The sequence below is a fragment of the Magnolia sinica genome, chromosome 6 (genome assembly GCF_029962835.1).
Source record: "Magnolia sinica isolate HGM2019 chromosome 6, MsV1, whole genome shotgun sequence".
Lineage (NCBI taxonomy): Eukaryota > Viridiplantae > Streptophyta > Magnoliopsida > Magnoliales > Magnoliaceae > Magnolia > Magnolia sinica.
In genome coordinates this window covers 92,165,242-92,178,705 of record NC_080578.1, presented here as the reverse complement: position 1 = coordinate 92,178,705, position 13,464 = coordinate 92,165,242, and the positions used below count along the sequence as shown (strand labels likewise).

The 13,464-nt window shown below is 38.9% G+C and overlaps 1 protein-coding gene across 1 annotated transcript; it reads left to right on the top strand.

Annotated features, from left to right (window-relative positions):
- Positions 1 to 236: 236 nt before the first annotated feature.
- On the top strand, positions 237 to 12,894 carry LOC131249072 (phragmoplastin interacting protein 1-like). The gene is made up of 3 exons (XM_058249638.1): positions 237 to 911; positions 11,711 to 11,757; positions 12,198 to 12,894. The coding sequence occupies exons 1-3, from the start codon at positions 306 to 308 to the stop codon at positions 12,526 to 12,528; spliced, it is 984 nt and encodes a 327-aa protein (XP_058105621.1). The 5' UTR covers positions 237 to 305; the 3' UTR covers positions 12,529 to 12,894.
- The last annotated feature ends 570 nt before the right edge of the window (positions 12,895 to 13,464 follow it).

Here is a 13,464-nt window from a genome sequence, read left to right as displayed (position 1 = left end):
CCACTTGCACCTTAAATCTATCTTATTCTTTTTTTCATGCCATAAAATGATCTCTACAAATGGTTGGACGGCATGGATACAATACGTGCATCATGGTAGGGTCCACAGGGCTTGGTGACATCACTTCAGTAGCGGTTTGGCTACTGACCTCGTCACTATCCAATCCGCGTCCTATTCTCTTGCACGCGTGTTCTAATCTTTCACATCTTGCACACGTGTTTTAATCTTTCACGTGTGACCTCTAGTCAGGGCTCTTCGCCTTTAAAGGACACGCACTTCCTCCTCGCTCAAAAGCCGACGAGACGATGACGAGCGAAGACGAGAAGCGGAAGAAGAATAAGAAGAAGAAGCCCAGAAAGGATAAATGGGGCCAACCGCTACCGTGCGCCGCGGCGGAAGAACGCTACAACGACGACAACAACGACAACGAATCGAAAACACCTGCAGCAGAAACAGAAGAAGAGGAGGAGCGACAGCAAAAGCGATTCGCCAACACCACCAGCTACGAAACCCAGACACTCTCTCCCTCTCACTCAAAAGAAGACGTGACGATCACGAGCGAAGATGAGAAGAGGAAGAAGAAGAAGAAGAAGCCCAGAAAGGATAAATGGGGCCAGCTGCTACCGTCCGCCGCGGCGGAAGAACGCCACAACGACAACGAATCCAACTACTACAACGAATCGACTTTACCTGCAGCAGAAAGAGAAGAAGAGGAGGAGCGACAGCCAAAGCAATACGCCAACGCCACCAGCTACGAAACCCACAAGGTGGTGCTGAGCGGGATGCCATACACCACTACGGAAGAAGATATTCGGGAACTGTTCAAAGACATGGGCTCCATCTCTCAGCTCCAGCTCTCAAGATTCCCTGATTCTGGAAACTTCCGAGGCCTCGCATTCCTCACCTTTGCGGTACACCTTTTGCTTCTCCTCTATCTCTTTCTACATATATAGTCTCTGTAGTCTCTATTCAAGCTTAGAAATTACTCTTTTGATTAGGTTGTGCAAAACCCTAAACCCTAAATCCTAGTAGGCACTGTCTGGAGACTCGAAAAAATTCAACTTGACTCAGTAGAGTCGACTCGACTCAGATTTCGTCTTTTTTGATAGGTAACGCTGGTATTGAACCTGAGAAATCAATGTTGAAATGTGCCTTGTTAATTGAAAGAGTAGCTCATAAGATTACTGCTAAACTGAGGTAGCTCTAAAAACCAAGGTATTCAATAACGGTAACAGTAACAGTAACAGCTACTACTGTTGCCTTTACTATACAGGCCGTAATGGCCCTTAAGGTCTCTTTTTTATTGGAAAAAAAAAAATCCGAAAAAACTTGTATCTGCCCCATGACTAGATCTGTGCATTGAGTCAATTCGGACCGAGTTGGGGCTGACCCGACTCGATCCCCGAGTCCAGCATGCCTGACCCGATCCAAGTCCGAGTCTAGCATGCACTAATCACAAGTACCGAGTTGGGTCGGGTCAGCACCGAGTTGGGTTGGGTGCAGCAGATATCCACAGGCTGAAATCACAACTTAAAACCTAGGTGCACTTGCCAAAATTGCAGCCTCTCCATCAGCTACACGGCATCTCAGATCTGAAACGTCAAATCTGGGTTTTATTATTATTATTATTATTATTATTATTATTATTATTATTATTATGTAAGAGTCGAGTTTCGTATCGAGTTGGACTTCGGGTAGAGTCAAGTTGAGTTACCAGGTGACCCGAACTCGACTCAATTTGAGTTCGGATTGGACAAAGTCTACTCGGTTCGGATCAACTCACCCACTTGGTTTGGATCAAGTTAGGTTTGAACAAGTCGGACGAGTTGAGCTTGCTAAGTCGAGTCATCCCGTGCCTAGCTCTACCTGTAACAGACTGTTAAAGGGCTGTTACGGCTTTTACTAGGGGCATAACAGGCTGTTACGGAGGCTATAACGGCAGTTATGGGTCATAATGGCTATTATGGCAGTTATGACCCTGTCACATGTAAGGTTTGCCACTGTTACCTTTACACAACAACCTTTACGGCCCCTAACAGTGTTTATGGCACATCATGCCAAAAACAAAGAATAAAGTTACCCGTGTTAGGGCAAGGAAGATGTCGGTGAAGAACATTAAGAAGCTTCGAAAATTTTCCTTCTTGTGGTCAGTGCAGCTGAAATCTCTCCACTAGGACGATTGTCAGAGAATGAAAAGAAAGGAAAAAGCCATTTGAATTGTATTGGACCCAGAACAACTATCTATGGACTCCTCTAAGGGCCTGTTTGGATTGGTGGAATTCAAAAAGTAGATTTGGAAAGGAAATCATCACATCCAAGGAAAATTGTGGATAGGCAAATATGTCGAAAAGAATCCTAAAAGGTTGTTTGTGTTTTTTTCCCCTTGATTTCTAGGCGAACGTGAAATGGTCAATGGCCAAAAAGTGTGGAAATGTGAATGATCAAGGTTGTTGTTGTTGTTTTTTTTTTTTTTCGAGGAAAAGGAAAATGCCCTTTTTTGAGGAAAACCGTGGATGGGAAAAACAACCTACCACAAGTTAATTTATCAGCACAATTGGCAAAAAACACTTTTCTTTTCCATGGTTACTTTTTGGATGCCACCAATCTAAACAGACCCTAACTGTCCTTGTCCAAATTGGAAGCTCAATGGTACTTACAGCGAACTAACGCTAACTCTTTTTTTTTTTTAGACATAGCTAACTGACACTAACGATTGGAAAATCCTTAAAACAATGAGGAAACCAACATACTTTGAAATTGACATTTACTAAGGAAAAGTAACTCTAACGGAATCCAGAATCATCTGGCTTAAACAGTTAAACCCAATTGCAATCCCACAACAAGAACTAAATTAGCAAAAAGATAACTGTATCCCTAATCCCATTGACAAAACTAAGCCCTGATAATAATGCTGTATTATTTCCTGGAAGCAAATTTGCTGAAAAGAAGCTATCGCTGTGTAGATACCCAAGAATCACTACTGCCCAAAAACTAGATGCCTAATTGTGAAGTTTTAACTGTCTTGCCGCATCAATATCAAAACCCACAGAGGTTGGTTTTGTGGCCTTTTTTGCTTCCTACCAGTCCATGCCAATGATCCTTGGACCATTGTTTTGTACATCCCCCAATTTTCAGTTTTAATCAATGATGCATAATCAGCACCTTGACATTCAGCCAGGGGTCTTGTGTAGGTATGGGATTGGAGATAGGACCTCTTGATGAAGACTCCTATAACTCTTATAGACCCAAATGTGGATCTATTGAAGAAGGAGAAAGATGCCAAGGAGGTCGTCATCATTGTATCATTATCTCGGCTATTTGGGGTCAGTGCTCAGTTGCAGGACTTCTAACTAGGTCGAGCTCCCACTTCCTGGTCTTTAATACCTGATAGCATTTTGAAACAGACGCATCCTCGCACTTGCACCTGAAATTGCTGCCACTTTGCTTCAACCCTTTATGCAACTATAGGTCAGCATCGAAAGATGCTGAGGAGATCCATCTCCTAATATGTTAACTCAATTTGTTGGAAAATTATTGCAGAAATAGTACCTTCTCTGCAAAAAAATGTTGAAGCCATGTACCCCTATTTGTGAAGGATCAATCTTCTTTTAACACAATTAAATAATCTATAGAATGCATTGGAAGTCTATAGTTTTTGAAATTGAGAAAAACATCTTCTAGAAGAGAATCATCATCATCATCATCTAAGCCTTATCCCAACTAATTGGGGTTGGCTACATGAATCCTTTTTTTGCCATTCTACTCTATCAAGGCCCATAACTTCAGTTTGACCATAGGTCATCAAGTCTTTTCTTAATACCTCCATCCACATCCTTTTGGGCTTTCCCCTTGCCCGCCTAGAGCCTTCAACTTGTGCTGTAGGTCATCAAGTTTCCTTGTTTCTGATTAGAGTATATTTATAAAGAATTCTTTTGAGGGGTAGCTTAAATTTTAATGAAAGAAAAGCAGAACACAACTAAATATAGACTGGATGATGAGCAGCATCCATTAAAACAAAGAAGAAGAAACAACCTAAGGGACCAAAATAACTAAAAAGTATTTATAAAGAATGTTAGACGCATACATTTCAAAAAAAGAAAAAAACAGAAAAAAAGAAAAAGAAAAAAGAAAAAGAATGTTAGACACATCTATTAAACTAAGAACGCTATAAATTAAAAAGCAATACATTGTTTAATGAAACTAAAGATAAAGCAGGTCAAATGACACGTTGATCCATAGCTCAAGTGGTATACTGCGTGAAAGATACCCCATTTCAACACTGAGGTCTTGGTATCAATTCCCTAGTGGGGGTGGCTAACAGTGAAGTGTGAACTAACAGTGAAGTGTGAACTAACAGTGGGGGTGGCTAACCGGAAATAAAAAAAAAAACAGGTCCAATGAGAAAGTGTGTAGTTGAAAGGAGGATGTTGAAGTGGATAAGCGGCAAGACGAGAAAGGATACAATTTGAAATAAACACATTCGAGAGAGCATAGGAGAAGCCCCAATAGGTAGTGTTCAGAGTATCAATAACTTTACATGTTTTGATAACTGGGGATATGAAACATGTATTGATATCCGAAAAATATTGCGGTTTGAGAGAAACATTGGGAAAACATAGGGAAAAATGTAGAAATTTTAAGTGAAACTTCAAGAGGTGTTAAAAGACACATGTTTACACATTTAGGAATCAAAATATTGTAAAAAAAAAAAAAAAAGAGGAAGAAAAAAAACAAAAAAAGTTTTATATTATAAGGGCTAAACCATGTTTTGTCAAAAGAAATAGTACGAGAAAAAAATATGAAATTTACAACAAATCAATAGATTGGTCAACACTCATCAATATATAAAATTTCCACATTAATTAATAGCGAAGAACACTTGTTTACCAATAAAAAAGGAGAAATTAGGATTTCTCCATTTTCCTCTTTAACGTTGATTTTTTTTCAATACAAATCCATGTCTATGCGTAGACATAGATTTCCATTGCAATCCATGCTCACATTTGGACTAAACCATGTTTTGTCAAAAGAATTAGTACAAGAAAAAAAAAAGAAAAAGAAATTTACAACAAATCAATAGATTGGTCAACACTCGTCAATATATAAAATTTCCATATTAATTAATAGTGAAGAACACTTGTTTTCCAATAAAAAATGAGAAATTTGGATTTCTCCATTTTCCTCTTGAATGTTGATTTTTTCACTACAGATCCATGTCAATGCATAGACATAGATTTCCATCACAATCCATGCTCACATTTGGAGAAAAATAAAATGAAGTTTCTATGAATTCCTCACCTTTTTCGGCTTGTCTCCACTTTGAGTTGAGATTTCTCCCCCAAATCAAAACTTTGATTTTATAAAAATCAGGAGTGATCAAAATCACTAATGGAACAAAATTCCAAAGAAAAGTCTCTCAAAAATGAAGTTTAAAAAAAATATATTTTTTCTTCTCAAATTTCTGTTGATTTTCACCTATTTATGGATGTTTCCCTAGTACTAGGGATATTATCGCTGGTACGAGGGATATTATCAAACGCATCGCCAATACTAGGGAGCTTTCATAAAGGATTCTTCTTAAAATATCGTTGCTATCGATAATATTGCCAAATATCGTTGATATTATCGAAAATGTTGGCGATATTTGGAAAATTATAAAATGCTAGGAGTTTCAGTCCATTGCTGACCTAGCAATACTGATAGTATCGATAATATAGCCGATTTTTGGAACAGTAGGTTATCAGGGTAAGTAGGCTTTAAATGGTTTTCCATGTGTATCGGAGACTAAGAACTGCACCAGGTAAGGGTGGGTTAATTCAAGTTGAAGGCTATAAAAAGGTAGGGGGAAGGCCCAAAAGGACGTGGGTGGAGGTAATAGGAAAAGATTTGATTGAGGATATTGTTCTTAATAGGGCGGAATAGCAGCACGTGATTTGTGTGGACAACCCCAATTAGTTGGGATGGTGATCATGATCATAATGATTTAGGTAAGAATCATAGAATTAAATTTAAATAACATGTTTCAAATAAGATATCTAGCAGTAGCAATATAAGACCACGTTCATTCCGTACATTTTCTATGCCTATGTGCACGATGATCGACGCCCTTGGCGAGACCTAGATTGGTTGTGCATAGTCCGCACCCAAGTGACCAGAACCTTGAGACACCAAGACCCATATCATATCGATTGCCCCGTTGCCACGGTCATGGAGGTACCACTTGCGTGCTTATGCGATGCTTCGTTGGTGAGATACGCCACGAAGAGTCATTTGTGTATCACGTGCGCATGGTAGCGTGCATTCCATTTCACACGTGTGCAACACATGCTTTCCACACATCCACTATATCACACATGGGTGAGAAAATCTCTACCCATGTGTGTGATGACATCACTACCTCTTACCACCCCTCTTCCATGTGACATAAAGTCAACACTCACCTTTTCCATTTCCATACCTCTACTCTCCCTCTTCCCATACCCCACCATACCTCTCATCTAATCATGGATTAGCTCTTAATCTTAGCCCAACCTCAACCATGATTTCATGTTGATTTTTGCATTTTCCCTCTCATGCAGCCTATTAGACATGATGAATGGTTCGGATGGTAGAAAATTCTTAAAGTGAGGCTCACATCACTGGATCCCATGGCTACACTAAATGGAAGAAAGCAAGGAAACAAATAGGAGGAAGGGTGAGGGGGGTGTACTCTCTCTCTCTCTTTTAATTTTTTAATTTTATTTTTATAATTCAGGTAGGGGGTGTACTCACCTTGATGATCAAGATGGATGGATGAAGTTGATGGTGGAAGGGATGGGGTTGATGGCCCACCAAGATCACTCCACCCTCTCTCTCTCTCTTAGTGTTGCAATGGATGAAAAAAATGACTAAGAGTTGGATTTTTATAGAGAATTAACCAAGGGATGGGGCTATGGCTGGGTTAAGGGTAGAAAAATGACCATGGTTGAGGTTAGGCTAAGATTAAGGGCTAATCCATGATTAGAGGAGGTAATCCACACTTAGGAAAGATAATGAGGCATGGTTGTAGATTCCATAGGTATGGTGGGGTATGGGAAGATGAGAGTAGAGGTATGGAAATGGAAAAGATGAGTGTTGACTTTACGTCACATGAAAGAGGGGTGGTAAGGGGTAGTGATGTTATCACACACATGGGTGGAGATTCTCTTACCCATGTGTGGTATAGTGCATGTGTGGAAAGCATGTGTTGCACACATGTGTGAAATGGAATGCATGGTGTCAAGCGCACATGATGCACAAATGACTCTTCATGGCGTATCTCACCAACGGAGCGCCGCACAGACACGCGGTTGCTACCTCCACGACTGCGGTGACGGGGCGGTCGATATGACATGGTTTTAGGGTCTCAATGTTTTGGTCACTTGGGTGCACACTATGCACGACTAATCCAGGTCTTGCCAAGGGTGTTGATCATCGTGCACATAGGCGTAGAAAATGTACAGAGTAGATGAGGTCTTACAAGTAATATCCTGAATTTTGAGCAACAAAGAGTTATGCCATGTTGAGTGGGTTTTCTAAGGAGGGCTTATTCTAGTATTGTCGAGTGGTCTACTTAGTCTTTTGGGTTGGCCTGCCCGATTTCCGAGTGCTTTTGTTGAGGTTTTTTTTTTTGGGCGTTTTTTCTTCTCCTTTCTTGTATATGGTTCCTGGGAGTTGTTTGGGGTGGTTTGTATAGTTCTTTCCATTTTCTTTGTTTCTTATTTTTGTTTCCTTTTTGGCTTTGGTCTCAATAAGTTTGCTTCATCTTTCAAAAAAAAAAAAAAAGAAGAAAAAGTTATGCCATGTTCTTGTAACCATGTCCATATTATTATCCATATCATTGTATGATTTTAGTTTGTATGGTGGGACTCATGGTTTAGTGATCTAAACCACGGGTATGATTGATCTCAAATATGAGGACCACTAGTGGAGAGACTAGTGAGTTTCTAGTTACTGTAGGATTACACTGTTGGAATAAACGCGGGAAATAAACTCGAATAAACAAAAAAAAAAAAAAAAACAGAGAATATGATCCTCATTCTTGTTGAGACGATTACTATATTGTAAGGCTTCAAATTTTTTTACTTAGGACGAGGCGCAGAACCAATCGATATCTTTGAGATAGTTTGTGCCCCTCGGTTCATTGGACCAATGCTGTAGGTTCTTGAACACACCGTCTCCGGGAGACAACACCTGGTATGGCTATCTTTGGTGTGCACAAGCCATAAAACAACCCAACCCCAACACTAAGAAAATGCTCCCTTATATGTCCAATACAAGAAGAAAAAGAAAGCGAAAAGTAGAGAGATTTTTTTGGTTCATAAGTTTCGTGTTGTTAAGACTTAGGCCATGACCTTCTTTTATAGACTTGGAGGGACCATTTTGAAAGAGAGGTGTGGAAACAGTCATCCATTTCTAACCATTGTTGGATGCAAGTGATGGGTCAGGCCTTATGCGAGACACATTTCTCATAGTGGAAACGGTCTGGATTAATGGGCCCAGTGTTCGAAATATCGGTATCGCGTTACGTATCGTACCCTTGGGATACGGATACATATCGATTATCGCATGGGATATATCGATTGTATTGCGTAATGTATCATTGTTGTTGGAAACATGGGGAAATTGGTCGAATTTTCAATGAAACTTTAATGATTGTTAAAAAAGACATCAACACACATTTATAATTCAAAACATTACAAAAAATAAGTGCACATAATGGGTTTTCTTTGCGTGGGGTCCTAATCAATGCATTGTCTAACTGAATTGATGCAAGTATATTCAAAATGTATTCATATAATTTATAAATGTAAGAAGACATGTGGAAACACAAACGATACATTCAAAAGCAAAAGAAGAATCACTAGATTGGGTTATATACATGTTTGATTTTATGTTTGGACACAAGGATTGCAAAGAAAGTAGGAAATTTTGATTTTTAAAATTTTTTTCTGCAACTCAGCCCAACTCCTCCAAATCTCGAAATTGAAGCTCCCATTCTATGATTTTTCATGCAAAACATGAAAAACCATGGATTTGTAAGAATTAACACTGATTTAACATGATTTATGGAAAAAAAGATCGAAAATCGATCATGCTCACCAGATCGAACAAGTGAGATATATCGCACTACTTGTAAGTTTCGTATCACACAAGTGGGATACAAGATATATCGGCTGATATCGTCGATATTTAAAACATTGAATGGGCCTCATCAACACACAAGAACAAACAGCTAGAAACGTTAGCTCACATTCAAGATAGTTAAAAGCTTGAATTTTGAATTCAAAATAATATTAGTTAAAACAAATTGAATAAGAAAAAAGTTAAATGTAAAAAGGAACAAAACCAAGCCTCTCAAGACCACTATAAAGGGTTTAGATCACACCCAGTTAAAAGTTTCTAGGCCAATTTTCCCCATCGGGCCAGGGTTGTGCACGCATACGGGCTTAAGCATAGCTTAGTACATTCACACAAAGGCTATGGGGAGAGATCTTATATAAGTTCATTTTTCTTTCCATCTTTTTAATATGAGACTGCTTTTTGCAAAAAAAGAAAAAAAGAAAAAAAAAAGAAAAAAGAGAGAGACAGGACACAAGCACTACAAGACGACTTTAAAAAAAAAAGAAAAAAAAAAGGTTTTTTCCTTTTCTTTTTGTTTGAAATATTTTCCCAATCCCTTACTTATTTCAAATAAATAAAATAAAATAAAAACCTAAGCATAATGAAGCACTACTGTGCATAAATGAAGGTGACTAATAGTCTTAAACCCCACTTGGTGAAATGTGTTTGGACTACGAAATGTGTTTGGACTACAAGAAAATAATGAACTAGGTCTTGAACGGATTTTTTTTTAGTGTTAGACTATACACGAGACCACACACAAGAGTTAAGAACTTAGTGGGTGTTAAGAGTTGCACTTTGTAGCCATGTCCAATACCCTGGTTTCAGGAGTGCTTTAGAAAATCAGCCCAATTCTCATAGGAAGTGGCCCCACTTACATGCTCATATAGGTGAGTTCATCAAGGGTGTCTCTGTAACAACTATCATCCCACCTTATAGGTTATAAGCTCATTATGGGTTGAACCCAACCTTAATACATTATAGAGAATAACCTTACTTATATCATAGAGATGGACCTAAAGAAGTGAATTTTCCTCAAATTTATAATGCATTTCAACTAGGAATCACATGAAAACTTATTTTTCCCATTGAACCTAATTCTTGGGACCAGTCCTTGGGTTAAGATTTGGATAGTTTGGTCATGTTTAATAGAGACCAACAACTGCATTGTTTAGAAGTGAGTTGGTCCAAGTTGAAGACTCTAAAAGGGTAAGGGGAAGGTCCAAAAGGATGTGGGTGGAGGTAGTAAGAAAAGGCTTGGTGACCTATAGTTCAATTGAGGATTTGGTCTGTGACAGAATAGAATGAGGGAACAGGATTCATGCAGCCAATGTTGTCATGTAGGGTTTGGTGGTTGTTGGCTTACTGCCCATTGATAGAATTGAGTAGGAAGTGGGAAATTTTAGTAGAGGATATTTTTTTCAAGGAGACTACTTGAAAAGGAAAGATTTAAGGGAGGAAAGAATAGTATTAACCGATTATTCGATTACCTATCACACCATTTCTCAAGTATATAAACACTTTGTGATTTTATTTAATGTTTTCTATTTTAACCTTATTTATATGTAAACATTCTAGTGATTTTAATAAATGATTTCTATTTTAACCTTAGTTATATGTAATGTATCCTTTTTAAAAATGTAATATATACACATATATGCACATATTGCTGTTTTACTTTTACTTTTTTCACTCTGTTTCGTTGAGTCGGGAACCATATTAAACCCTGTCTTTTCATTCTCTGAATTTTGTGTTTCAGTTTTTCTGGCCGAATTTCTGATGTCCTTTTAATGACCGAGACTGAATTAAACACGAACGTCCTGTACCTTGTTTTGCTATATGCAAGGTATTCCATAACGGAAATGGTGGCCGTAATGGCCACCATCGTTACCTTTACGATATAGGCTGTAATGGCCGTTACAGCACCCATAACAGCCGTTATGGTCCCTTTTAAAAAAAAAATTGGAAAAAAAATCCAAAAAACTTGTATCGACCCTGTAACAGCCGTCATGGGGCTGTAACGGCCATCACGGGTCATTTTTTCCGTAATGGCTGTTACAGCCGTTAAGACCACGTAACGTGTTATGTAATGGCCTTTAGTGGCCATAAAGGCCGTTATGGCACACCATGGCTATATGGCATCTTGCTATGTAATAGGCATTGACTGTTTATAGAACATGGAGGAGTCTCGTACTGTTTCCTGCTTGTTTGTTCATATACTTTAGGTATCTGTTTATTAGGGTTAGGATCGGAACCTAAAAAGTTATTGACTCAAATGAAGTATTTGAAATTCTATGTCGGTAGAATTCCAACGGTCTTGATTTGGCACCCAAAATGCTTGCCTTGGTTGCAAAGATGGATGTAGGGTTTTGAAAAATGAAATTGTATCAGCATTTATTTGATCTGCTGTCAGTCCAAATGGTCCCTCGTTTATTTTGTTCCTATAGACTGATCTCAGGTGGTTCCAAATCTGGAATAGAGACTCTTGCATTTTCTGAAGGTCTCCAGAAATTTGAATTGAATTGATTGAATCTTGAAGCTAATTGATGTTGTATTTATTGTACGGCAGACTGAAGAAATGGCAACAAATGCTCTCGAACTTGACGGTACAAAAATGTGAGCCATTTCTCCAAGCTACTTGGATTCCTAATACCCACATTCTAAAGGTAGAGAAATGCTAGAGCTGTTCATGCAAAGAAAGAATGAAGAGGTGAATTTCAGCAGATGTGCCAGCAGATGCTTATGAGATCTGAGCTCTGTACCAGGTGGGGCTCAACTGAATCTGTACTGGTCCACTCATGAGGTGGGCCGCAGGTGTACATTGAATGTAGGCTGTTGGTCGTTCTCTCTGAGACTGTCCACTTCCCTTGTAATATTGTGGCCCCACACAACGGGCATTGGCCTGAGAGGATGGGGACATTCACGTTTTGCCCCACATCATGTTGTCATGGATCTCATCCATGCTGCAATTCGCCTTTTCAATCTCTCAATCGGAATAGCATTTATTGTGTTTATGGTCTCAACCCCATGTTTACTGGTGTTCTTTTGTGCACCAGGGGAAATAGGTTCGTGAAAATTGAGCAATGCCGCCTAGATCCTGAAAGGAAGAGAAAGAGTGAGTTTCTCGATGAACCCAAGAAGGCAGATGGATGCTTGTCTGCATACATTGGCAACCTCTCATGGGATGTTACAGAAGATGACATAAGAGACTGTTTCAAAGAAAGCAAGATCACTTCCATAAGATTCGCTGTGGATAAGAAGACGGGGACATTTCGTGGTTTTGGGCACATAGACTTTGAAGATGACGAATCACTAGAGGAAGCCATGAAGAAAAACCAGGTAGAATTGAATGGCCGACCCATGAAAATCGCATATGCGGTTAAGTAATAGGAACCGAACTAGCATTTGGACTTTACATAATGGATCAGATCAGGAATATTTACATTCTACCAGTGATACAAACAAAGATGGACAATCATTTCCTTCTGTTTTACTGCTATTTTATTTTATGACGTTTAAAATCATAACATGCATTATGTTCGAAGTATTTTTCAGGTAAAAACAATCCTGAGATACTAATTACATCCAATAGTTTTAGTTCTATTATCTCAAAATTTTCACTTCTTCAGTTTTGTTTTAAACGAATGCATCGATTGTATTATTGAATGAGACATTGATTTTGTGCACTATCTAAACTCTTGTACTAAAGGAACCATGGTTTCTTGTTGTGGGAAGAATGCTTGCTTGATTTCAGTTGTGTGTGTGTGTGTGTGTGTGTGTGTTTTTTTTTTTTTTATTCGGCATTTATTTTAGAAGGCATTGAGTTCAAGGTTCATTTATCAGGTGGGCCAACACAGGTTGTTGTTTGTCCTTTTCTAACCATTCATTATAGGAACAGCCCACATGATGGGGTTAAGGGTGGCAGTGGGCCTGGTGACCTGCACAGCTCGACGAGACCAATCTGTCATTGGACCAGGATTGGACGTATTAGCCTGGGCTGTGGGCTGACCATGGATGGACCTTGCATGCATTGCCTAATCAATTTGACGTTGCCTCGGCTCAAGTCATTTTAGCTTGACCTGACCTGGCCTGATTTCATATGATATGTAGTCAGCCAACAAATATATCTTTAATGTAGACCATCTCCAATTCTCTGTGCATTCAATGGATAAATTAGGAACATCCAAGTGGGAAATGAGGATTTTATCAATTTTTAGATGCGGAGTCCTGCTATTCTTGGTCATACTGGTTCCAGCATTAGACCTTAAGCTACTTATGCCTTAAGTAGCTTATTTTGATTTCTACTTATTATACTGCAAGTGA